Raw genomic sequence first — 27,984 nt, forward strand, 5'->3', positions numbered from 1 at the left:
TGTATATCGACTGAATTGTTACCAATACATGAGAAATGGTTCTGGTGGAGAAGGAAGAAGTAGGAACTACTATTTTTACTTCACTCAGTTTTCTGGTTATTGCTAAACTGCATGAGCTCTATTCTACCAGCTTGGTTTTCCTCTTTATAGGAGTTTCACAACCAGGAGAAGTTCGGGGAAATTAAATCAGGACAAGGAGATGTATCTCCTCATAAGTAAAATAATTACCATTTCCTTACTCTCTGAGTAGCCAAAAGGAGATACTGAACTAACAATGCTCTTTACTACAGCACCTCCAACAGAAGCCAGTGTGCTGTCTTTTGCAAATGTGTGGTCTAAAAATATTTTACATATATTTTCACGAATTAGTAAGTATGTCTCAGCTCCGTGTGCCACGTCTAGTAACGCAAAAACTGACGGAACCACAAGACATAATGAAGTAATAATAAACACTAGATTTAAATTCACAGAAGCAGGAATGGTGACAACACAGGCCAAACTTCCAATAGCTTAATGGGCATTTTGATACTGAATGAGCTTTTAAGGATAGAGTAAGTCGTATCTTGGATGCAGGCTGACTCAAAGATGTTCTGTCAGGATAAATTTTAGAACTAAAATGGAATGACACAAGCCAGAAAATCCCAGACTCTGACACTTCTAATTGCTTGAGAGTTAACACCAAACTTCTATTATTCTAATTATCAGATTTGTCAACCTAGTAACTGAAACAGTATTTTCTGTTATACTTAGTATAAATATACTATTTGTAGCACAACAATTTTCAAGAATTGTCAGAGCAAAGTAGTACAGTTATCATCTACATGTCTCCATCTATCAAAGACAGGACTGCTACAAATGCCTCTTATAAAAGCTTCCCAATGCCTCCCTTTATAACATTGTGTTTTACTTTACTTGCAGTTACCCAGTTTTGAATGGAATTTCCTACATCATTTGTGTGTCACTTTGTGGGAAGGTTAATCCAGAGTAGCTCAATCAGTCAATGGATAAGACTAAGGGAAAGCATGGATTTCAGTGTAATACAGTTGCCTAAAGAAGAAAAACTTAAGTTTGAAAAGGCAACATTACATTTAAATCTTTGGCCAAGAAAAACTAAAATTGAAGTCATTACTAAAATTATTACAATTGTAAAGTCAATTGCAGAGTCAAGCAGTCAGGCGGGGAAGCACTAGAATTAGAGGCTAATATCTACCAAAAAATTTAGAGGCAGAAGACAGTGTGTACTTTTCATGAGACTGTCACAACAATGATGACAGGTAACAGCAACACAGCTTTGTAAACAGAGTTTCAAAATCTCTCACTGAAAACAGTAAGATACAGGTTTCTAAGAAACTCAAGGAAATGAAACTGGGGATATTCTCCACCAAAGAAGTCTAGAATTTTCAGTCTAGTCAGCAACTCAACAATAAATTTATAATGGCAAGCGTCAAAGTAGGAATAAAGCAAAACCCATGTCAAGAAAATAAAAAACACATACAAGTTTTATTTATTTTATTTAGAAGTAAAATAAAACGTGACATTTCCATCTAGAAGCCACGGGCATATGCTGTGGTAACTTCAAACACAGAGAGTGGGTTTAGCTTTCAGATTCCCCCCAAATTCAACTTCATCCTTTTGCATGGGAGCTTTGTGCAAGCTCTGATACACCTGAGGACACATCTGTTTTAAGGCAGCCGCTGGAGTTCAAACTTATCACCAGATGGTGCTTCAAAGACATCATCTTCAACACTTTCTTCTATTGGCTTCATCTTTGCTGAAGTTCTCAGGTAGGGAGATGTCCGGCCCGGGCCTGTCACAGTTACAAAGAAATTACCGATTAGTTGAACGACACACACCTGCTAGGTACACCTACTTATGACAAATTGTACACAATCTGATGATCCCAACCAAGTTGCCTCACGAGAGGATTTTATAAACGAAGGTTTTCTTGTTACCTGGCCACAGACACCAGGAAATTTTAGATATGGGACAGCCACGCTGCTATGAACCAGCAACACCTCTAAGGTTCAAACCCTGTTGTTAACCACAGACATGGTATTCTCCCCAAATTCACCGCAAACCCTGACTGAGCAAGGTGCCCACTGTTTGAGTCCTTGGTGGTCACTTTCTCACCATGACACTCACCCACTAACTCCATTCAATGGCAGCAGCATGGATGGCTGCCCTAAGCACAAAAGGTGTGTACATTTGCACACTTCCTCAGCATACTGGGCAAACCTCAGGTGGGCGCGTGATCAAAGCCCTAACTTTGCTGTTAAAGTATAAAATCATAGAACACCCTGAGTTAGAAAGGACCCAATAGGATCAAAGTCCAGCTCCTGGCCCTGCACAGGACACCCCCAAGAATCCCACCATGTGCCTGAGAGCATTGTCTAAATACTTCTTGAGCTCTGCCAGGTTTGGTGCTGTGACCACTTCTCTGGGAGCCTGTTAGAGTGCCCAAACACCCTCTGGGTACAGAACCTTTACCTACTATCCAACCTAAACCTCCCCTGACACAGCTTCGTAAGTTTTACGCAGCATATTAATATAAATATTAATATATATATTATATTATATTTATTAATATAAAACTTATAGAAGATACATGCCCCCATAAACAAACACAGAGAAAACATAAAACTTTTGAGTGACGATGATTTCAATGCAACAAAACAACCTTTTAGAAAAGCAGCAGCTTGTCTGCCGGAGCAGAACGCACACCGCAGCTATTTGTGACAAGACATTAAATGGAGTTTTTGTGCAAGTTACCACTGCAAACTACCTCTACTGCAGTTAAATTTTCAGCATGAGGGTCAATCCAAAGAAACTCTTTGACATCGGCTGAACAGTTTTGTTTTCCATTTTTCACTCTGAAATTGCATCTGCAGTTGGACATGTTTTCCTCTCAGTACCCTCTTCTAGAGTTAGACCAGTACAATGCTACAAGGCTGTAAGCAGCTAGGATATGATGATCAAAAAGATTATGGAAAACTTCAAAATACCATTTGAGAAGAAAAGAGCATAAGATATCTGTCAGCAGGATCACTGTTTGCATAGAAGCTAAAAATTAAAATATTCTTGAAAAAATACTGAGAGCTATAGCACAGTCTTATTTTAAAATAAGTTTATCAAACATACAGTAAAGTGCTGTGTTAAGGAAGCCTATTTATGAGGAAGGACTCATTAGCAATGTATGCGTTACACACAGAGAACAAAATACAGCTACAGGCAAGACCAGCAGGTTATCGTATAACTGCATTTTTAAGTCACATTCACAAAGACATTGTTTGGAATTAGCTTTTTGGAACTCATTATGTTAAAAATTTATTAGCATTTTCTTTTACATTTAAAAATTACTTAAACTACCATGATACAGAGTTACTCAAACACATTTTTAAGTACCGGAATTGTTAAACACTTCTTTTCACACAAATGGGTTTTATGGCCTAAGCAAAGGGTAACTAAACCCAAAGTTTGTGGGTACACTTGGAAAGGAAATAGACTTTTCTAGGAGACACCAACAAATTACACTCAAAGGTGAAAGTCTGCCTGAAAATGCTGAGTTAGCTTCAGCTTCTTTTTGTCCCCCTTTTTTTTTTTAATTAGTTAATTACTATTTTTAGAATGGTTTTCTTTTATTTAGAAGTACTTAGTTTTCTCCAGAAGTAAGAAGCCATAAGTCTGTTTAATAGGATATAAGGTCAAATTCTCTCACCCTGTTTGTTTCAAATACATGCTCTTATTTGTTCTAAACTGTCTACTGACGCCTCTATCCAGTGCTGGATCTCTATCCAGATGTTCAAGTGACTGAGTCAGACCTTCCATCCAATACATTCTGTTGCCCTTTCTTGAGGGTCTAAGCCAAAACACATATTAGAACTTAAACGAATCCCAGTCCTGCTTTTAACCACAAGCTGGGTATAAACATAACGATCCTATAATTTGATAATACCACTAAAAGCACTACCAAACCTAAACCTTTTTACATTCTGGCTTAGCTTAGAAGTTAGCAAATACAGATTTGTAGACCAGTAAATCTGAACTATTTAAACTAAGTACCCCAGAAAGAGACTGCATCACTAGTAAGTATGTGAATGCTATCAAGCAGTAGTATCATGGAATAGAAACTAATACCAAAATATTTTCAAAGGACTGAAAGTTAAGTGAAGTTACGCTTGTGATCAGGTTGAACTATTTTTGTTTAACTCAAATTTTGGAAAAAGAGATACACCTATTTCACTTACTAATGAATTACATAGAGATGATGGATCATGGATGTCAAGCACAAGTGTCACACGATAAACAAACCCCACTTTAATACCTTTTTGAGGATGCCTGCTGAGTTAATGTGATGTTATCAACAGAAAACATCATGCTGCAAACGACTCACTCCATAAGCATTATAGAACTCTTGTTGGTTATTTCCTTAATATAAAAGCAAACAGTTAGTTGGGTTTCTTAGTTAATTAAATTCAAAACACAGTTTCATTAGTAATCATAGTTTGGGACCTACTAATAAGTATTTTTAACCCTTTCACTACAAAACACTTTGAGAATAGCTTTATATCAATTTCCTGAGAAAATGAGCCAAAGCTTACTGTTTGTAGCACTGATAAAAGCATAACTTTAAAAGTTGGGATTATACAAAAATATAAATGCTCAATTTTCATTAGTATGGAAATAATAAGAAGAAAATGTATTTGTACTGCCCTAGTAAAACATCATATTTGTTATTGGGAAGCTTTTGTCCACACAACAATCACCTAGCAATGACGAAACAATATTTCTGTAGAGCTCCCATACAAAAAAAAAAAAACAAAAAACAAACAAACAAACAAACAAAAAAAAAAAAAAAAAAAAAAAAAAAAAAAAAAAAAAAAAAAAAAAAAAAAAAAAAAAAAAAAAAAAAAAAAAAAAAAAAAAAAAAAAAAAAAAAAAAAAAAAAAAAAAAAAAAAAAAAAAACCACCCACAACAACAACCAGGTTTGTAATTTCCAAATGTTTCTAACAAAATCTTCTGAGGATTTTGGATTGTGTTTGTTTGTTTTAAATAAATGTACGATTCCACAAGGGGGACCCAGGGAACAGCACTAGGGCTGTAAGCCTCAGCATGTGTCTTATACTGAATCTTAAAAAAAGAGAAAAAAATCAGACAAAAAAACCTCTGACTGCTGCATTGAGAGCACCCAGGAGAAGGTTTTTGAGAACACAGTGCTAAGGTAAATGGCACGTTTTTTGTTTGGTTTTCCCTGTGATCTGAGAAAATGTGCACACACGGCCCACAGTCCACACTGAACACAAACCTTAAAGCAGAGCTCACCTTGGTGGCAAGCCCATCACTGGCAGTGACAGTGCCCAGCAATAACTAATAAGCTATCTTGGTAAAAAACAAAAGATTGAAGCATTACAGTTCAAGGAGATAAATAAACTTGCATCATGAATTTTTATCAACCTTTTACAGAAGTCAGAAATTTAAAATCAAAATGTAGAGAGAAGATATTCATAAATGACGATATTTCCTGAGGTGTATACTGCACTGCTGTATGGGCAACCCCTCTGCCTCCCCAAAAGTAAGGAAAAGTATTGGACTCAGGAGGCTGCTGCCTCAGTTGGACTGAGTGAGTTCAGAACACAAAAGACATTTAAACCCCTCTTTAGGGGGAACTATACCCTATACACCAAAAAAAAAAAAGGTACACAAACAAAGGAAAATACAACATAGAAAACTGTATTTATCAAGTATGTGCTAAGCACTAATGCATCTTGGAGATTTACTTAATTACAGCTGAACGTGTCACGCATTTCAACTACTTTCTCCCAAAGCTGAAACAATGATGTGTTTTGCTGTTAAGCCTGAAAAAGACATTTTAATTCTAACTAATTGCAGAAACACAGTTTTACAATTTCTTTCAGGCTTCTGAGTGCACAAATTCTTCCTAGGGCTCTCTACACAAAGGAGTGGCTTCAATTCATGGAACTTTGCTGTGTGTGGAACAGGAGAAAAGCCACTCAAGAGTTTGTGGGTAAAGAACAGACCAACACAGGAGACTCCATGGCAGGTAGCTGCTACAGGCTGACTGATCCAGAAGAGCAAGTAGATGGAAGCCTTCTTTCGACAACTGGATCACAGGCCTTGTACTTGTGGGGAACTTTAACCACCCCAGTATCTGGTGGGAAGGCAACAGGGCTGGGAGCAAGCAGTCCAGGAGATTTCTGGAACGCAGCAGAAAATTTCTTCATACAAGTGATCGTTGAGCCAACTAGGGAGGGCACTCTGCTGGACCTGTCACTGATGAACAAGGAAGAACTCATCAGGGAGCTGAAGGCTGATAGCAATCTTGGTTGCAGTGTCCAGGAATTGGTGGAGTTTAGGATACCGAGTGGTGTGCAAGACAAAGGGAAGAAGTACAACCCTACAGGTAAGGGAACTCTGGCTTGCTCAGGGTTCCACCTGGCAGGAACCCACAGGACAGATGGCTGATCTTCAAGGACACCCTCCTCAAAACATAAGAACAGTCTGTTCCGGTGCACAGAAGGTTGAGCAAGTGTGGTAGAAGGCTGGCATAGATGAACAGCAAAGTCCTGACAGAGCTCAAACACACACACTAAGTGAAAGCAAGCATGAGCTCCTTGGGAACCATGACCCAAACGTGCAGTGATGAAATTAGGAAAGCCAAAGATCAGCTAGACCTGGATCTTGACAACAGCAACAAGAAAGGCTTCTACAAATACACCAGCAACAAATGAAAGACCAGTGAAACTGCAAGGCCACAGCTCAGTGATGCACAAGACTCAGGGACATGAAAAATTCTAAGATATTCAATTTTGGGGGGGGGGGGTTTTGTGTGTGGGTTTTTTTGGTGTGGTTTTTTGTTTGTTTTCTTTTGTTGTTTGGTTTTTTTTTTCTTTTTACTTTACAGGTTTGTCCTGAGGCCACCCAGTTCTCTAAGTCCAGTGGTAGAGACTGGGAGAGCAATGCTTGACTTACAAAAAAGCTGGAGTTAGGGACTATTTAAGTCAACAGGACAAACACTGGATGGTGGAACCACATGGGCTGCATCCAAAGGTGCTAAGTGTTGACTGATGCAATTGCAAGACCATCTTGGAAAGACGATGGCAGTCAGGGGAGGCAGAAAAAGGCCAACATCACAGCCATTTTATCAAAGGGCAAGGAGGAGCACCCAGGGAACAAATGGCCTATCAGTCTAACCTCAGTTTCCAGGAAGATTATGGAGCTTGTCTTCCTGGAACCCATGTCCAAGAACATGAAGGATGGGAAGGTGACTGGATGTACCATGGGCGGATTGCATCTGACCACCCTGAGGTGGTGAGATGACTAGCTCTGTGGAGAAATGGAGTACAGTGGATGTTGCTTACTGGGATGGTAGCAGAGCCCTTCCCAGTCTGTCACAGAATCCTTCCAGACAAATGGGTAAGAACCAGACTGGATACATGGACTATAGCTTGGGTGAATAATCTGCTGGACTACCAAGTTCACAGGGTGGTGAACAGCAGCACAAAATCCAGCTGTCAGGTAGCTACCCCTCAAGGGCCAGTGCCAAGGCCTATAATATTCAATATATTAATGATCTGGGTGATGGGATGGAATGAACTCCCACCAAGTTCACAGCCAAGTAGTGAGAGAAAGTGCAAGCCAGAGGGTAGGGCAGCAAGTCAGAAAGGACCATCATAGACTGGGGAAAAAAAACCTGACAGAAACTACAAGAAGTTCAAGAAAGGCAAATCCCTGCACGTGGGACATAACAAACCTACACAGCGTTACAGCCTAGGCATGAAGTGGTTGGAAAAGCAACTTTGCAGAAACAGACCTGGAGGTCCTGGCGGACACAAAATCAAATATGAGTCAGCAGGGTGCCCCTGCAGTCACGAATGCCATCCATATATTGGACCATATTAGCAGCATATATTGAGCCATATAAGCAAGAGCATTAGCCAGCAGATCAAGGAAAGATATTATTCCTCTCCATTTGGCACTTGTGAGACAGGATCTGGAGTGCTGTGTCCAGTTTTGCACCTCCCTGTACAGGAAAGACATAGACATACTGGAGGCGAGTGCAGTGGAGAGCAACCAAGATGGTCAGAGGCTGGAGCAGGTGGCGTACATGGAGGGGCTGCAAGAGCAGGGTGTGTTCAGCCTTAGGAACAGAAGGCTCTCAGGGGATCTGACTGCTGTCTTCGGCCACTTAGTGGAAAGGTATAAAGAAGAGAGAGCCAGACTCTTCTCGGAGGCATGCACTAAAGAACAAAGTACAACAACTACGAGCTGCAATAAGGGACATTTTTTTCACCATGAGGGTGGTAAAGCCCTGGAATTGGTTGCCCTGGGAGGCTGTGAAATCTTCCACCTTGGAAATATTCAAAGCTTGACTGGACATAGCCCTGATCTTGCTTTGAAAGTGAGGCTGGACTAGATGATCTCCAGAGGTTCCTTACAACCTCAACTGTTCTGTGACTCTAAATATCCTTGCACAGAACAGAGGAGAAAAGGGAAAAAAAAACCACTGGAATTTTCATCAAACTATATCCCAGGTGTCACCCTTGATGTTCTAGTAGGGTGAAACACTCGCAGGGCTTTTGCTTCCTTCTGTCTGGGCATGCAGACTATACCAATGTTAAGGAGTAAAAACAGATAGGCCCTCCAAGTCTGAAGGAGTTCCTGGATGAGAACTGTGAGGAACACAATGGAAAACAGAAAATGAAACAGAAAAGTGCCAATATTTGAAAACACTTCCTCTTCTTAGCAGAGACTTTAACCATAACAAATAACAGTTATTAGCAGTGATTTTCCCTCTCATAAATTCCAATTCTAGTCACTAAACAATAAAACTTCCCAAATCAAAAGAGAAAATCTTATATGATCCTTTTAAATTCTGTTAAACTAACAGTTTATGCCAAATGAGAAAAGTGAATATCCTCTGTTTTTTTTTGTTCAAAAGCTACTTTCGGAGTTCAGGTTAGGGCTGAAGTTTAGATTCAGAGGAACTGAAAAAAAACAACAGCAAAAGCCTAGAAAGAATTTAGAATGTTTCTATAAAGGAATAAATTTCCAAGAGTAGAAGCAAAAAGGTCAGACATGATTTCTTCTCTCACTTCATCTGTTCTCTACTACTCCTGTCATACAAAGCACAGGAGACGAGAGCCTGACAGGATATTTGGAGGTTTCCCAGGTCACATCAAAATATTGCTTGTACACCACATTTCTCAAGATCCTGCCAATACAATCAGGAGAATTATCTCAGGAGAAAATGCAGAACACCAAGTCGCTGAGGGGTAATGCTTTGTTAAGGTTTTTAATTTCTACAAGCACCAGTCACAGAATAAAGAACATACTACTGTGACAGGCACTGTACGTTCAGTTTTGTCCCATTACTATAAACATTCCATATTATGTCTACGCATAATCACTACCCCAAAAATTATTACCATACATGCTAGGGTTTTTGCCAGTATCTACATGAGGTATCCTCAGTTAGCACACAAAGCCTCATGCATCTTATGACTGCCCTATAGTTAGGTCCTTTCATTTAGCTGATGCACAGCAGCATCCAAAAAGCTGTTGTCTGCTCCCACAGAGTTCTACAATAATCTCTAATGGTCAACCAAGCTGTGTTCAAAACTGGCACGAGCTATTCCGAGCACTCACGAAGAGAGGATGCAGAGGAAGTCCCACGAAGAAACATCTGCAAGCCATCCTCGCTGTCACTGGTACTGGCCATACTGTTTCTCATCTGCATCACGGAGAGCTGAGAGCAGAGACTAGGCTGGCGATCAATCTTTTTTGAAGCCTAAAGAAAGAAAAAAAAAAATTTAAAAAGGTCAGGCAAATTAAAATAAAATGGAAAAATAACTATTTCCCTTGTAGTAGATGCTCTGGTCTCAGCTATGCTTATCCAAGAAACTTGCTAGAGCAGAAGATTCTATGCAGTGTACATCGACTGGAATGAAAACAGAAAATTCCAGTAATATATTGGAATTGGAACACTGACTAGTATGAAACCTCATATTAATTATTCAATTTCAATTTAATTTTGCACTGGAAGTTTCATGTGTTTTCTTACAGAAAGAAGAGAAAGGAAAGATGGAGGGGAAAAAGGAAAAAAGGCAAGGTGAGAAGGAGTGTGCAGAGCAGCAGTCTCCAGGAGAGAGCAGTCTCCCAGTACAATTCTTAGCACACATAGGAGGCACATTGCTACTTATTCTTTCAAGGTGCCATACTCCAGAAATTACTTTCTGTCTATGTAGATATGAGTTTTATTATAGAAAATTACCCTGTAAGTCTTTTTTATTGGAAAAAAAAAAGCGCAGGTTTAACACACGCTTTATAAGATGTATTTTGCAGGTGGTATATTCCTGCTAGATCACCTTGACCTTACTGCATTAGTAAAGTAAAGCAGTGATCTGAAATAGTTTTGAGTATTTGACTGCAAGACAGTGTAATCTATTTGATTAATCAAAAAGCAAATTAAGCAGTGCTTTATTGCTATTAAATTGTTTCCCCCGCAATTCTTTTTTTTTCTCTTTCTATACTCAGTATAAAATTGAGAAAACTTACAGAGTCTAATTAGGCATAAAGACATGACAAGTTAAGCCTGTCGAAGTCTGTAGTAGTGGCAGTCATTCCCCTAGGATAATTTTCGATCAAATTCCCAACTTTGCAGAAGTAACTGTTTAATCTACATACAAGTTACCTACAGGTAATCTGATGAGAAGGATTTTTGCTCTAAATTAATCAATACAGACAGGATACAAAAATACTGTATTATAAAATTATAAAGCTTTCCATAAATGATGGTGAAGGTTCTTCAAATAAATTATATATGAGAACCTTACAACCAGTACATGAACAATAAACAAGCAAACAACAAGAAAAAACCCACCCAAACTGAAAAACCACCAGCAAACAAGTTACTGTCCAAATCTTGTAAAGTCACATAACTAAGTAAGGAGCCAAAATGAAACTAAAACAAGATAATTAATATAACCATGACTATACCCAGACCACTTACCCAGACACCTAAAATGCACTCCCCCTACAGGCAAATAACGAGTTCTATTCAGACCACCTAATGTTCTATATGTATTCGTATTTATTTATATTTTATACATATTTCATGATTCCTTCCATTAACTGCATCATATCCACATAATGTTTCCTTTTTTTTTTTTTTTTTTTTTTTTGTATTTTCAACCCTCAAAGATGTTGGAATTATTCTTCCTAGAAGTCAGTATCACATAGCTGTTTTTCCTAGTAAAAGTTTTTTTTAAGAAAAAGCTCTGAAACTTTTTTGTACAAACACACTCATTTGTTAAAGAGAAACAATATCCAGGGAGAAGCACCTTTTTAGCTACTGGCCATCGTGTCTAATAGATGGCTAGAAATATCTGCACTAGTCAATCAGTTTTGAATCTCAGTTACTCATCTTTCATGTACCTGACTGTGCAAACTTTAACAAATATTGCTTCTGACAGAAACATTGCACTGACTCGTATCTTGGCACTAAAAGGCCATGAGAGTGCATTCAGCAGCTGATAGCAGCAGGTTAAAAAAAGGTGCTTTGAGAGCATTTAAAATTGAAGTAAAAACACATTTTTGTGTGGGAGAAAAATTCCCAAACAAAACTTAAATTGCTTACCTTGTCATTTAAGGTTGGATCATTCAATGAATAAAGTTTATTTGTAATATCTTTGCCAATAAGATACTTAAAGATCTCATAAAGAAATGGCTCAGACTCCAGAAAGTAAGTCAGCCTTTCCCTGGACCAGCACAGGAACTTGCAGTTATCATCTGCGACAATGGTGACCTGAAAAAAAAATCCATGCTCAAAATTAGCACATTTTAAAATGTTTTAAGACTACCACATTTAAACAGGCTTTAAAATAAGTGATACCATTTTATTTGTGCCTCCAGTTAAAAAAACTGTTAAAGCCATAAAACTTTCTAGTATCTCTTAGCATGTTATGACTGCAAATGTAAAAAAAAATCTCAGATATCTATTATCTCTGTATTTCTAACTGATATGTGCAGCCAGTTTGTTTTTCAGAAAACCTGGGGGGAGGTAACAGGAAAAAATCTCTCATGAGTTCCCAAACTGTAAAAAAGCATTTATGTAAGAGGAAATTTACATATAAAGTCAGTCCTATGGTGATGACACTACTTGAATCCCAATAGGCCTACATGTTGCTTGGGTTTATTTTGTCACCAAGCATGAGCAACTTGTATCATCCAAAGGCCTCCATCAAAGAATTTTTAGTGATTAAAAACAAGTACTTCCATCTTTCTCTCTTCACTATCAGCCCTTCTGATCCCACAAGTACCGCTTTCTAGCAGTTGAGTTAAGTAAGGCTCTGTTTGCTCAGTTACTGATAATTCAGTTATGGGAGAGCTTGCACCCTCTCATGGGAGGCAGGACCTGCCAGGTTTGTCCCCCCGGTGCCAGCAGAGGGCAATGGTACACTGAAACCCACACCTCTTACTGATACCCAAAAGGCACGTTTTGAAGGGGGAAGTCAGTCAACCTATGAAGAAATCAGGTGCTCTCTTCTATTACAGGATAACATGACCTCCTGAAAAAATTAAAAACCTATAAAGTCCAAGAAATAATGGGAAACTGTCATGTATCTGTGGACTTTTTACTTCACAGTGTGTAATATAAGCCCACAGGCCGAGGAAGAATTCACCAGCATTGCCAGCAGATGGGGTCCTTAAGATTGAATCTGTGTACACTTGAAAGGGCAGCAGTGACAGTATGAATATGGCAGTAACAAGCAGAACTCACGAGTGAAGGATGTGCATTTCACCAGATTGCAATAACCTGTAAGGAACGCAGAAGCTGAGGCATGAATCTTTTCCCTTGAGAGGGACGAACTTGTATCCAGTCCCTTACAGGGAAAACAGGCTGTGCCAAGAGGGCAGCCCTGCTGTGGGGACACCTCGCTGCTGCAAAATGAATGCATCCCCTGGCATTAAGCCTTGTATCTGACTGGAACATATGACCTCAATCACTGATTTTAGAGCCGAGTTGCTCTCCCTCCCTCTCCTTCTGCCAAGGTATCAGCGTGGATGTACCCAGTCGGCCACTGTCCAGTCATTATTACATATATCTAACTAAAGAACATCAAGTAAGACACAGAAAAATAGCCATTTTTATGGGAAAAAAATAACTTCTCTAATAGTATTTCCACACCCCTTCCACAAGGCTATAATAAAATATATCCTTTAGTATACTAGCATAATTACACTGCTGGAGACATATACCCTTATTGTCCCTCATATAAATATTTTTATTCAAAATACTGAGATTGTGTTGTTTTAACAACTTGCAAAATGGCAGAAGCATTAATACGCTTTGACAAGTACCAATTTCCAATTACTAGTGCCTGAACTTTTAGTCTTTCGTTATTACAATATTTTTTTTTTCTTTTCTGTTTTTGAACCAGTGACAAGATCTGCTCATATCATCTCTTTTTCCAGCAAAGCCACCTTTTAAAAGTATTTGTCCTGAACAATCTCTTAACACAAAGAGAAAACAGTAAAAGAGACCAGAACAGCAATAGTCAGACTGCTCAGTCCTAATATACCTAATAACGCATTAAATCACGATCATAATACTGTTTGGGGGCATTAGTTATTCTTGATATGGTCCATCTTCAAACACCAGTACTAGGAAGTCAGCAAAACTGTGCAAGTCAAATAGTTCACTGTTGATCAAATTTATACTCTGGGTTTTTTTAATGATCTCCTCAGCTCATATCCAGTGACATTTAAAATAAAGTGTACCTGGAATTTCTCACCCCGGTTCATCTGTGTTGATCGAAATTCAGGAGAATCTATAAAGGCACAGGGGTAAATATTATGCAGAAAATGCCCTCGATAAGACACCTTCATTCTGGAAACAAAAACGCATGAAACAGCATTTTAAAATCATGGAAGTTTGATTAATTTAATCTAAATTTGGATATGATTGTTGACAAATTTTCTAATCTATTCCACCGTCACATGAAGCATAACACTGTACCCAAGCTTTTATAGAACCTACTTTCCCTTCAGCAGGATGCTTAGCCTATCATCAACCGATGTTTTATCTTCTGCTGCATAGGCTTGCCCAGTCTTTAAAGTCTGAATGTTGCAGAACTGTCCGGTTAGTCTTTGGAAGAGCTCTGGAGGCACATGGAGAGGTTCAAACATTCTCTTGTAGAGGCTGCTAAGTTCCTTCTCTATCTTGATCTAGATTGGATAAACAAGAGACATCAATAAACACAGATGCATTAGTTAAAAAAGGGTAGGACTGCACACATGTTTTAGTTGCTATGCTTGAGAAACAGCTTTGGCTTAAGGAAAGAAGTGGCAAATGTGTGACATCTCTCCACAAACACTGCCTATAACAGGGTACCCAAAATCTTATTTAAAATTAGCCAGGCTGGCAATACAGGTGCTTTAGAATGGTGTCCCACCCAAGCGGCACATTAAATCAGACACAAGGAGTCATCTGAGACTTCTGTTGACGTAACAGTGAATAGGACTTGGGCAAGAATTACACAGATAGCCTTTCACACTACATGCATGCGCCACTCGGGCTATCTCTCAGGCTCTCCTGGGAGCCCCTTTCATCCCTGAGCTTCTTGGCTTACTTGCAGTAGAAAAGCAAGTCCTGAAAAACAAACCCACCATACTGAAACCACATGTGATGAGGGAAGAAAAAAGAAAAAACCAAAACATTGCCAGCTGAACATCCCACATCTAGGAGCCCACCCAAACTCTGGCAACAGCAATGAGGGAAAGGAAGTTGGCTGAAATCCCAAGCCTGGAAGTCTTTCCTGAATGAAGGCAGCAAGGAATGAAACAGTATCCTGGCTTTTCTGAAATCTGAGGCAGCCTGAACAAAGCCCGCATATTTGCTGTGAGGAAAACAAATTAGAACAATAAGCATCAGATAATGAAGAAATAAAATACGCAGAGAACAAGGAAAAGCAAGCAAGAAAAAAATGGCAGAAGAGAGGGAGGCACACTTCTAGCTCATGTTCGACTTTTCCTTCAAGACACACAGGTCCTTTTCTACAAAGCTGCTTTCTAGCTGGCTGGTCCATGGCATATGCTGATGCACGTGGTTACTCCTCCCCAGTTGCAGGACTCCACACTTTTTGCTGAATTCCATGAGGTTCCTGTTGGCCCATTTCACCAGTCTGGTGAGGTCCCTCCAGATCGTTTCCCAACCTTCTGGCCTATCAGTCACTCCTCCCAGTTTTGGTCATCAGGGTAGACATCTGCCCCATCATCCAGATCATTAATGAAGATGTCAAACAGGACCTAGCACTGGCCCTGAGATTACACTGCTAGTGCACACACCACACACTAGTATGCATAATACACACCTCCAACTTAGCTTCTTACCCTTGATTACCACACTCAGCCCAGCCATTTTCAATCCAGCTCACTGTGTCCTCAGATTGGACCCACTTCAACAGATTCTCTATCAGGATTTTACAGGAGATAGTGTTGAAAACCCTACTGAAATTAAGGTAGCCAATATTCACTATTCTCATCTATCTGGTCAGTCATTTCATTGTAGAAGGTTACCACAGAATGGCTTGGCTTGGAAAGAACCCTAAAGATCACCCAGTTCCAACCCCACTGCCACAGGTAGGGTTTCATGCCTTTCACTAGACCAGGTAGCCCAGAGCTCCATCCAACCACTGAACACTGCCAGGGACAGAGCATCTACAGGTTCTGTGGGCAACCTCTTTCAGTGCCTCACTACCCTCACAGTAAAGAATTTCTTCCTAATATTTAATCTAAGCCTACTCTCAGTTTGAAGCCATTCCTCCTTGTAATGTCACAACATGCCCTTGTAAATACTCTCCATCTTTCTTGTAGGCTCCCTTCAGGTACTGGAAGGCCATAATTAGGGTCCCCCTCAACCTTCTCTGTTCTCGCAGCCTTTCCTCCCAGGAGTCCTCCATCTCTCTCATCAGAATGCTGGAAATCCTCCTCTGTACTGGGGACCCCAGAGCTGGATGCAGTACTCCAGGTGGAGTCTCATAAGAGTGGAAAAGAGGGGTAGAATCACCTCCCTCAACCTGCTGGACACACTGCTTTTGATGCAGCCCAGGGTAAAAGGCTTTCCAGGCTGCAAGTGCACATTGCCAGCTCATGTCCAGCCTCTCATCTACCAGCACCCCAAAGTCCTTCTCACCAGGGTGGCTCTGGATCTGTTCACCCTTGAGCCTGTAGTGGGATACTGCACTGACCCAGGTGCAGCACCCTGCACTCATTCTTAAACCTCACGACATTCCCATGGGTCCACTTCTCAAGCTTGTCCAAGTCCCACTGGATGGCATCCAATCTTCAGATGTGTCGAACAACTCAATTTGGTGTCATCTGTAAACTTGCTGAGGGTGCAATCAATCCTTTTGTCTATGTCATGAATTCAGATATTAAATAGCACTGGTCCCAGTGACCACTGCCCTCAGGATGCAACCATTCAACCAATTTCTTATCCACCTCGTATCAGGTTGGTTAAGCATGACTTCCCCTGGGTGAATCCATGCTGATGAATACTGATCACCCTCTTGTGCTTCATGTGCACAGAAATGATTGCCAGGATTATCTATTCCTTCTTAGAGATCCAGGTGAGGCTGACCAGCCTACAGGTCCATGGAACTTGCTGTCCTTCACTCCTCATACACTTTTCTCAATCACTACGATTATTCCAAGACTATCAAGAATAGCCTCACAGTGACATCAGCTCTTGTGGGTGCGTCATCAAGGCTCATGGACTTACAATGTCCAGTGACCTAAAGTTACACTGGTTTCACACTGAATCAATTGCTAGTTAAATCTCACACCAGCAACTACCTTCATATAAAATCCAGGTTAGGAATCTCCTGTACATTTCTTATGCCACAGTCTTTATAATATCTCAGCAGACATCGACACGGACAGAACAAGGAATAAAAACTAACCAGCAAGAGAAACTGTATTCTGTTGGGGATTGTCCTGAACTATTAGATTTCAAAATATGTTCCATATAACTGTGAAGCCAGGTGACTATTTGTTTTGCTGGCATGTTCTCCGGGAACTCTTTCATTTTTAACAGCTATACCAATTTAATTTGCACCTCATTCTATACATGACCACTGCAACTCAAATATATATCTTCATCTCAAAAAGGAATCTGAGTAGCTTCCAAGACTCCTGAATTCAAAACCATGCAAGCAGACATGAGGGCGAATTTTGGCCCTGGAGTGTTAATGCAATCCCTTAACTAGTACATAATTCACATTTTGTGATCTTCCTGTAGTAATTAATACTTAGAGAAAGCAGGTGTAACTACTTTCTTACAGACTGATCAGGCTGGAGCTGTACTTTAGATGGTCTCCCTTGTATCAGATTATTCGTCTCTCACAGGCACAGCTGATTGCTCCTCCAGTCATGCTTGTGGGTCATATTCCAAATGAGCCATATGGGTAGGTGCAGTGTTTTGTTCAGCAGTGGTTGAAATATTCTGGGGTGATGCCAGATCTCCAAGTCAGACACTGATTAGACTCAGCTTCCACTCAGACTACAAAAGCCAAATTTGTAAAGCTCCAAGGAAACAAAACCACAGAAATAGTCTTCTGGTCAGAAAAGAAACCCACTGGGATTTTGCATGCTCCATTTAATAAAATAAATATTTAACAACTGAGCATATCAATTATTCATTTTGTAATACAACTAACTTGTAATTATTCTTCCATTCCTTTCTTTCCTTAAAAAGAGGGGATGTGAGGATGACCAAAACTGACTGAGATGGGCAATAAAATAGCTGCAGAAAGTCTCGTTCAAAAATGAGTTCCTAAGAATTTCAAATTTTTTCCCCATTCTTTATCTTCCTATAGGAAAAATACTTAAAAAACAGTCTTTGTGTTTGTAGTAAACGTGCAAGACAGCTAAAAAGTCATGCGTGACTACTAGGCATCACTTCAAGTAAGCTTGTTGATCACAGTCTGTAACAAAGATTCATATGATTTTTTAAATAATTACTGAAATAATTACTGAAATACTACATATTACACCAATTAAAACAGTACAATATTTTTCACGCAGTATTCATAAATACTGTGATTTCTTAATGGAAAGAATATTATTGAAATTAGGTCTTAAAACACAAGGAAACAGCACTACATGGCCAGTCTATCAGAACTAATTCTTGACTAAGCTTTTAAGTTGTATAAGTAATGTAGCTCTGTTGATGGTAACCTTCAGACAAATCTGTGCTCCATACTGGAGGAACAGCACTGTAGGTAAACTTTGTCAACACATGTACTCAAGTAAGTGTACTCAATTTATTACCTTGTTGCAGACAAATGCAGTTTAACCTTCATTCTCTTTTTATATGCTGTGGTTGCCTACTGGAGTGTCTTGCAGGTTTTAGTCATGCTGGTAAAGATTTCAGCCTTTCTACCATCTCTTTCATTTCCTTTAAATTCTTCCTTTGGCAGCTTGCTCTGCCTCTACTTAAGTTGAAATCCTCAACACGCACAGCATTTTAGAACAGGTCCACCAAAGTCTATTTTCCTACATTTCATTTTCTGCTGAGAATTCCAGTTTATTCTGTGTAAGAACAGCTGCAATTTTGTACCACATGCATATGGCACACAGTTTATGGGAGTGCCAACCACCTAAATTCTGCTGTGGTTACATTTCTAATGGGCAAGGGCTACAGAAATACAAAGAAAAGTTAAAGGCAGGTCCTCCAATTCTTTCTCTCTTAGATGTAATTTTTTTTTTACAAACTTCAATGACTGAGTTTATCAGTCAAGTTTCATGTCCTTACACAATTCTTTCTTTTTAAATTCTTCTATAGAGTAGGACTTCTATTACTTAACCTAACTCCTACAAATAATTCTGCTAATAATTTTACTAGAGGATTTAATGAAAATAGCTGTCTCTTCATCAGGATGAAGTCTATACCATATTGCACAAAATACCCCAGCCTATGCAAACATAACTTTTAGTAGACAACTATAATTACAGAAGAATATTTTTCTTTCTTCATTCAGTATTGACTTACACATTATTTTTTTTACTCAACCACAAACCACGACATCATTCTCCCAAGATGCTTCTTGACTCTCCAACAGACTTTTATTCAGATTTTCTGAAAGGGCTGGATGGGTACAAACCCAAGGAGCATTACCTACATTTGAAGACGTGTGCCACAACTCACTTTTAAAAAAATACAAGTTTTAAGGTTTGGTTTTCTTCAGACGTGGATTTCTATCAGTTGTGCACTCCTGCCTTTTACAATAATTTCTGACATTGCTGGCCAGCTCCTGTCCCACCTGACAAAATACTAGAGGAGTCAAGATGATACTAAAAGGCTCAGTTGGTGGGTGGGTTGGAGGGGAGCAGGACATGCTAACTTACTTGGGGGGAAAAGACTGCAACATGAGCTCGTCCCATATTAAAAACCAGATTACCTGCATGGGATATTTATCTGCAGACACAAACGTAGTCTGGCCCCACTGGTTCTGCATTATCACAATTGCTATTTTGTGTGTGCACTAGACAGCATGGCCACAGCTGACTAGCAGAAATACAGTGCAGTTTCATCATATGCTATATCTTAGTGATGACATAAATAATTGAATAGGTTAAAATAACAGCATTAGCAACACAAACTCAAGAGGAACTTCCCCTTTAACTCGCAAGATTACTATCTGAGAGCAATTTAAACTAGAAATATTTACTACACAGCTGAAAACTAGCTAGACATTTGTAGATATCTTCTGGGCAAGACAGAAGCCAAGCTTCATGCTGCTGTGCCAGGAAAGGAGCAAGGTGGTAATTTCTTAGCTGCTTTCTGGCACAGGTTGTGCTGATTTGGTGAAGAGCTTATTTCCAGATAGGTTGGTTTGGGGGTTTTTTTGGTACTAGCTGTTACATGCTTCCAGAGTGTGTCTCTGGAACACAAACACATTCTGCTGAAAATGAGTTCCAATTCATTGGTTTGCCCAGTAAACATGGGCAAAATCTCCTTTTCTTGCATCTTACCAGACTGCTTGTGAAATGTAGCTGTTATACATACCGGCCTTCTTTTATACACTAGGTATATGAAATGTAAAAGGTTGACAACCAAAAACACAGAATTCCAGATCATTATGTCCAACGCACAGCGATAGAGTGTAGCCCAAATGATGAACAATGCACATCCTGTAAAAATTAAAAAAAAAAAAAGTTAGATTCCACCAAACAATAAACATTCCTACAAAGCCATCAAGAATGCATCCACTGACTACAATTACAATGAAAAACATTATATTCTACAAGCTGTACTACACTTAGGCTCTTGGGATCATCACATGCGATGGTAGCTAATCAGCACAATGCTGCAAACAGGCACTGAGAGCAGGCTGACAGCATGGGTCTGCAATACTGAAGCAACAGTATCTCAGATCAGGACTGGGGAAAGCAGAAAGGTGCAGCCCATGATGATCCATCATGAAAATGAAACAGAAAAGAGATGTGGAAAATTCTACCCTAAATAAATAAATTAAAAAATATAAAAAATTTAGAAAACTTTATCCCTAGTATTGAATTAATTAGACAAACAAAAGCCTACAAATGAATCATATCACTAACCTTCATATCTAATTAGAGAGCAAGAGTCGCATTAAAACTTCCTAAAATCGTATGCAGATATTTTTGAAAATTAAAAGGAACTACCATTGCAGCACTTCGACAAGGTCACAGCAGGAACATGTATAACTGAACTGAACCTGTATAAAATCAAAGAGAAAACTTCCAAATGCTTATTACCTTTTTTAACTGCCTTACTTTGAATAATGAAAATTGCTTTAAAAGATAAGGCATGCTGTAGGATTAGGGACTCCATTTTTAGCCTACAAAGACAATATTTATCAAATGATAGATTAAGCAACAGTGAGTCTCTCCCAGATAACTGTGAGCCTACTATCCACTAGAGAGATCAGAGATACATGTACCTTTAAGTTTCACGTGAAGACAAGAAGGAGACAGTGCCAAGTTGAGTGTTCCTGTCCCCTTTCTCCCTGAAGATGACACTGAATTAATGAACTCAGTATTATCTAATCTGTCTGCGTTGTTACCTGATGAGGCAGCACTTACACACGGATCAGAAAAATCAAAATATAGTGGCTTTTGATCTGCTTATTAATTAGACTGCAAGCGATAGGAGAATACGATGTCTGGAAGTATTGAAGAGCAATATTTCGAAGTAGCACACAGGGGGGCAGGGTCAAAGCAAAGGGGACAGATACCTAGGAACTCATGCTGCCTACCAAGTAGATTTGCACCCTGCTGCCACCGCAGCTTGCAAAACTCTGATTCCAGATCTGCTCAAAGTACTATAAGAACTACAGATCAAAGCAGCAGGCTCAGCAAGTGCAGAGCTCCCTTCTTTGCTTTTAAAGCCAAGCACTACATAGATAAAAGGTCCTGCAATGCTCAGACCCTCTGTCATCAGTGCAGTTTGTTTTAAGAAGTTACCCTATAACAACTATAAAATAGAAAAGGCAAGATCATTGTAAATTCAGCAATAGAAGTTCTATCATAAAATTGGCCCTCACTATTATACCAATAAGCACTCACTTTAAAAATACTTAAGCATGCTCTTGTTGGATTGGATGTATCTTTCTTGCACTGTAATGACTCACTACTCCTCCTTTGATCACAAGGATCTTGTCCTACACAAGCTGGACAGGCTTTGAAATAGCTATGGGACTGCAAGTGTTACAAATGAAACTACACTTGCTCAGTCTCAAGTACGCCAAATTTAGGTTTCCCTCTCAAGTCAAATTCTGGTATCACAAGATTCCTACAGTGGTAGAAGAAGTGCTACTGACTTCAGAACACAGACTGCACTCCCTATCGAAAGGCTATGGTAAATTTGCAACAAAAATAACTCTGGTGACCCACAAGTGTCACATGTTTGAACGTAAGATAAGAGAACACGTGGGCTGACAGCAAGCTTCCCAAGGAAAAGCTCACCTAGTGCAGATATACTAAGTCAGTGCACCAGCCAATATATAATCCCAGTACTTCCTTGAAACCTAAAATAAAAGTTTTAGAGATCCATAGACACAACTCCGATTTGAAATTTGATGAATTTTAAGCAGCCAGTCACAGTGTCCACTTGTTTCCAAGCTGATGTATTCCTAGGTTTGAAATTGTAAGTTACAATTCTGCAAAGTTTTAAGAGTCAAGGGTTATATCACCTCTCCAGAAAAGGTATGCTGGGGTCAAAACAGGCCCCCAGTTAGACAAAACCATCTTCAGAGTACAACAACCATTAATACAGGCAGTAATTTCACCATAAGCTGCAGGGACCAGCGCCGTAATGGTCAAGAACAGCCATTTCTATCACAGGAAGGTTGTAAATCTCTCAACAATAATTCTCCTACCTATGGTGAGCAGACCTCGCAGAAAAATCATATGAAGATTCAAAGTAGTTGGAATAACCAGCCCAACTGCAAAGCAAATATTTGCCACGTGGAAAACAAGATGATGAATCTCTTTCCAGTTTTCACATGCAGTCTCATTAAAAGGCTCAAGGGTGGCATTTTTAAACTCTGGAACAAAACTTAGTGGAGTAACCGTGAGTGGGCTCATTGCTGTAGTATTCATCCTGGAAACTCCTGCAAGGAGAGGAAAAAAAATTCACCATGCGTTAAACTGAAATATAGTAGACATACTCATGGATTTTAGGGCTATTTTCTCTCTTCCAAGGATATATTTTCCATTATCGTTCACGGGGAAAAAAAAAAAAATCTACAAATGCTTTAAAAGGGTAAGCTAGATCTATAGTTCAGTAATGCTTAGCTATCTCTTTCACTTAAGAGCTAGGCTTGAAGAATGGAACTTTTCAAAATGTGGACTATGTGCACACAATCAACAGTAGCTACTACGACTGTCATTGCTCAGGAAACATCCTATGTGCCCTTCCTAGCCCTACACAAATAAAAATCACAATTTGGTATTGCATTTAGAGAACTTAACCTAGATGAGAATTGCGGGGGAAAAAAAAAAAAAGAAAAAAAAAAAGGAGAGACTTATGTAGCATAAGTCTCTTTTACTAAGTCTCCTTTATGGCATAGAAAGTCATTCTTCCAAATAAGGAATGTAAGATCTTAGAGGAGGAACATGTGCTGTTTGATTGATTTAAAAAAAGCCAAACAGCTGTATAAAAATAAAAACCAAAGAACCTCAACTTTTGGCTTTCTTGCACTAAATCTGGAGTTCTAAACCATGCATCATCTTGCACACGTTAACCAGAGCCCACAAAACACCCCCAAAGCACTTTGAGGACAGTAAATTAAAAAAATACCATTTCTCTTCCCAGATGATCAGATGCTACTAAACCAGAAAGGGAGATGACCAGGCTGCTACATCTCTTAGGGAAATAGTTTGGTTTACGTAGTATGAGCAAGCTTACAAGACCTTTGTCTGTCTGTGGAACTCCTGGAGAAAAAGAGACAGCTAAAAACTATTTCTAATCTAAATATACATAGGGCGTTTTGTTGTTGTTGTAATAATAAAATATAGCATATATTCCTTTCACACCAATTAAAAGAAAAAAATATCTGTGGGCAGGCAAATACCTTGCCAATACAAAATAAAAAATTACTACTAAAAGCAAACTACAGGGAGAAACTGGAAGATTTCAAGACACTACCTTTAGAATTTTAAAAGTTTCTCACTTTAGGGAACCGCAGTCAATGTTACAAGCATTCCAGGAGGTCTTAACCAGAGCAGTTCCCAGCTGGAGGAACACGACTGTTCCTAGACAGTCTGTCAGAAACACAGGAGAACCCTTCTTCCAGCAAGGCACCTATGGTCTCTCACTGCCACAGCAGCAGAGATTATATGGAGTTGGGTTTGAGTCTCATTAATGAAATACGTGCACTTCACCACTGAGGAACACAGTGGGATTTGCATTCAACTAAATTCTGCAGAGACAGTGCATATCCCTGCTGTGTTACTAAATGTCTTGTAATTAATCTGCTCAGCAGACAACTCTGAGTTGCTGTTAACACCGTCAATATTTCCTCTAGACTTGAATATACTCTACAGCATCTCTGCTACTTGAGAGTGCTTCTTGGGGCTGTGAAGCAATTTCGAGCTGCTTTTCTTCTATTCTCTCCCAATCAACCTGTGTACAAGGGATAAGCAAACTGGACAGTTTCTGAAATTAGTCAGTATTTTAAACCCCTTTTAAAGTAGCAGGAAGCAAAAAAAATCCTCAACCCTCTCTGATAGTTCCTTTTTGATGGCCACAGGCTGTCACATCTAAAGTGTGCTCCAGAATATGCAGAGAAATCTCGTAGGATCAAACACTAGCATGGACACAGTGTATCCATATCCAGATTTAAATTATTTTCAAAGACAAACAATTAGATAACTCTTTACCAAAATACATAGTTCACATTTCTTAAAAGATCACTTTCCTCTTTTTATTCCTACGTTAGTTATTCACAAAAGTTAATTAAAATGGGGGGTTTTGTCAAACAAACTCTACACTTAACTGTTATCAAACATCAGGTCCATCCAAACACAATCCTACTGTCTTTCAGCTCTTTCAAATGAAATCACTGACAGATTCATGAGAGCAGTTTCACTGTCCTGACAAAGACACTCTCATAGGGAGCCAAAGTGTGAGCCCGTGCGAGGCTGCAGGACTGGCATTTTAACACACTCATAAACAGAAGGCAATTGCTAACTGGATAACTATGTCTGTGCTCATCTTACACACATCTCATCACGGTGCTCCTGTTGTTTTCAAACAATTTAAACTCCCTACACTGGAACAGCAGGATCTCTAGATCTTTTAAAAAAAGTCTTCTGCTGAATTTCTACCTATATTCAGCCTTTCACTGCCCAGTCATCTGCCAGTAAAGGCCCTATTAATATGCCAACAGAACAAGTAAAGACAACCGAGCTCAACTCAAGATCAAAACAGGCTGCAAGAAGCAACTTCAGTTGCATCTGATGACAAATCAAAAGAAGCCTTCCAGATGTTTGATTTTTTTAATAGCAAAGTTTTGTACTGCATCACTGTGAGAACAGAGGCTACCTTACTCTTTTAAGACTTGGCTGTAAAGCATCACACATTTGAAGACTGGAAACCAAATGAGCTGAATTAAATATACAGCACGGGACAATCTCACTCTCCTCCCAGTCCAGCAAAAACACTGCTCCCCTTGCTCTTCACATGTACTGATGCCACAAACCACTAGCCATAAAGTGCTGTTATGGGAAGATGTTTCTCCAACAAACACAGACCAAGTTGTTTAAAGCATCTGCAGTTGTAAGAGGATGTTCAGTGCTTCTGAAAGTCTGAGCTACTACTTAATTACCTAAATTACAACTCAGGAACCTAAACCTACCCACCTCCACTTTTTTAATAAGCTGTCTTTAATACCTCAAAGCTTTTATCTGAATGCATTCAAACTTCCCTTACTACTCACAATGACTGCAGCTCCCCTAACGTACTGGAAAACAACAGAAACCTGCAGAACTTCTCTGTCACAATGGTATTTTAAAGCTGACAGAAACAGATTGCAAAGTTACACGAGGACAGATTTTGACACTGGCTCTGAATTTCAACTACAGAGCCTGCTTGAGAATGAAAAAAAAAAGGCAGACGGGCAGAGTTACGAGCTGTAACCTTAAGTGTTTATCTACAGGTAACACCAGAAAGGCAAATATCCAAAGTGTCATAAACAACATTGCTATAACTTCTAGATCAATTCTTTAGTTCTACCATCTACTGTTGTCAAATAATACTGAAGAGTGAGGAGAAAAAGCTGCAGACCAACAAACAAACAAGCAAGCATAATTTCTTATCTTCTGCTATTTCAGAGAGCCAAAATTTAGTTTTTAAAGTACAGAATTAGACCTTTAAAACTTTAACTTAGGGTTATATCTACTAAGAATTAACATAGCACAAGACTATATAGTCATGCTTAAGTCTTCAATGCAAAGACATGTATTAGTATCAGGAGTTATAAAAAATCCCATATAGTCAAATAATTTGGGAAAATTTGCGTAAATAGCATCCACTGAAATTAAAGCTTTATGGAATATAAGGCAAATCATTAAAAGAGTATTTTTTTTTAATATCCAGTAATTTGACCATCATATGGATTTAGATTCACCAAACTAAGAATTTGAAAACTTAGCTGATTGAGAACTCAAGCCAATTTGTTGTCCAAACAGGAGGAAGGGGGGGGGTAAACCAAAAAAATCCAAAAAGCCACAAAACCAAACAGATCAAAAAAACTCTCAGTGCCACTTCAACATTACATCTATCTAAAATCATTGTTAACAACAAAGCCTGTTAAATTCTTTTGTGCATGAACTTGATAGAAAGTTAAGATAAAACATTTTGGGTTTAGGTCAGAATATACAAATTCTCAGAACATAAATGAGGCAGCTTACTCTAAGATTTTGCTACGCTCACAACAGCTTTATACAAACAGCCAGACTTCTTAAAGTCATTCCCAAAAGACTTAGTGTCAAAATATTCAGATACAGAGATGACTTTAAAACAAATGGTGATTTTATGGATACCCACACAACATTCACAGAAGACAGACATGACAGAAAAGTTTAAAGCAGCAGCCTCTAGTATGAGAACCAGTCAGCCAACCTGACACAGGACAGTGCTGAGTGTCCCAGTCACATCATTATCCACTTCATTGAGATTATTCCCACAGATTTACTGGTGAATATTATTCAAGTGAGCTTCTTAAATCTTTGCCTGAGTATGTTCGTTTAACTTTACAGTCAATGCAACTCTATAGTCCATCATTTATGTAGATGGATTTTGTGAGTCTAAAGGAAAAAAAATTAAAAATTCAAGCTCAACTTTTTTTTTTAATTCTACCTGCAGAATTTTAAACTACTTTTCTGCGGTCTTGTAGCACAGGAGCTGCATAGACAATTTTGGCAATCAATAATTCTTTTGCTTTTGTCATCTGAAGACAAACTACTAGAGCTAACATAGCCGAGTTCATTACAGTTTAAGTTACCAACTTCCTTTTTTGCAGTGCCGCGGGGAGTGAATGGGAAGACGGTACAAGAAAATATGTATATCAACATGCTCCTTGTAGCAAGTATAATCTCATTGTATAGACTACAGAAATTTGTTAGTCGCTTTAGTCACTTTCCGCAGACTGAAAATATTACATTTTTCCTCGAACAGTCAACAAAGTATTCACACAGTGAGAAACGCTCCCAGGTACGCTCGACTTGAGAGCAGCGGGGCTGCGCTGCGGCGATGGAACTTCAGCCGCCTTTGGGCTCGCTGTCCCCTCGGGTCACATCGCTCGCAGGTGCGCCCAGAGCTGAAATTGAGGTGGGCAACAGCAGCTGCCACCCCGCAGCCCTGCTCTGCGCTCCGAGGCTTCATTTTAGCCCACAGCGTGCGAACACCAAAACCACCATTCGTACGAAATAATCGTGAAAATATTTAAAAAAAAAAATTGAAAAGTATCGACCCAACCCTCCTCCTTCCCCCCCTCCCCCAGAAGGCCATTTCCAAAGCTGCAACCCCACCAAGGGCCATCGCCCGGCCCTGCTTTCCCAGAGCTGTGAGCGGGCGGGCAGGACTGCCCGGCACGGCGGGACCCGAGTGCCCGGCAAGGGAAGGCGGACACCGGGGCAGGACGGCGCCTTCTCCCCGGTCGCCGGGCAGGTCCAGTGGGAGCCCGGCGCCCGCCCCTCCCGCCGCCGGTGGAGAAGCACCCCCCGGCCCCGGAGGGACCAGCCGGCGCTGCTCCCCGCCGCCGTTCCCCGCACTCCCGCTGCTGCTGGCGCAGGGAGGAGGCGGGAGCGCCCCTTACCTGCCTCGCGTCCTGGGAAAAGTTTCCCGGCCGGCCGCTCGCCCGCGACGGGGCAAGACAGAGACAGCGTGGAGCTGCCGCTCCTCGGCGCTGCCGGCAGCG

General features: G+C 39.8%; 1 protein-coding gene across 1 annotated transcript; it reads right to left on the reverse strand.

Moving 5' to 3' along the window:
* Positions 1–1,472: 1,472 nt before the first annotated feature.
* On the reverse strand, positions 1,473–27,973 carry BVES (blood vessel epicardial substance). The gene is made up of 8 exons (XM_027895108.1): positions 27,883–27,973; positions 22,441–22,674; positions 20,088–20,212; positions 14,058–14,245; positions 13,799–13,907; positions 11,655–11,822; positions 9,665–9,806; positions 1,473–1,807 (listed from the first exon to the last, which is right to left on the reverse strand). The coding sequence occupies exons 2-8, from the start codon at positions 22,661–22,663 to the stop codon at positions 1,683–1,685; spliced, it is 1,080 nt and encodes a 359-aa protein (XP_027750909.1). The 5' UTR covers positions 22,664–22,674; positions 27,883–27,973; the 3' UTR covers positions 1,473–1,682.
* Between the last annotated feature and the right edge of the window lie 11 nt (positions 27,974–27,984).

This window comes from Empidonax traillii, unplaced genomic scaffold, assembly GCF_003031625.1.
Source record: "Empidonax traillii isolate 1590-97213 ecotype Southwest subspecies unplaced genomic scaffold, ASM303162v1 scaffold16:size2589160, whole genome shotgun sequence".
NCBI lineage: Eukaryota > Metazoa > Chordata > Aves > Passeriformes > Tyrannidae > Empidonax > Empidonax traillii.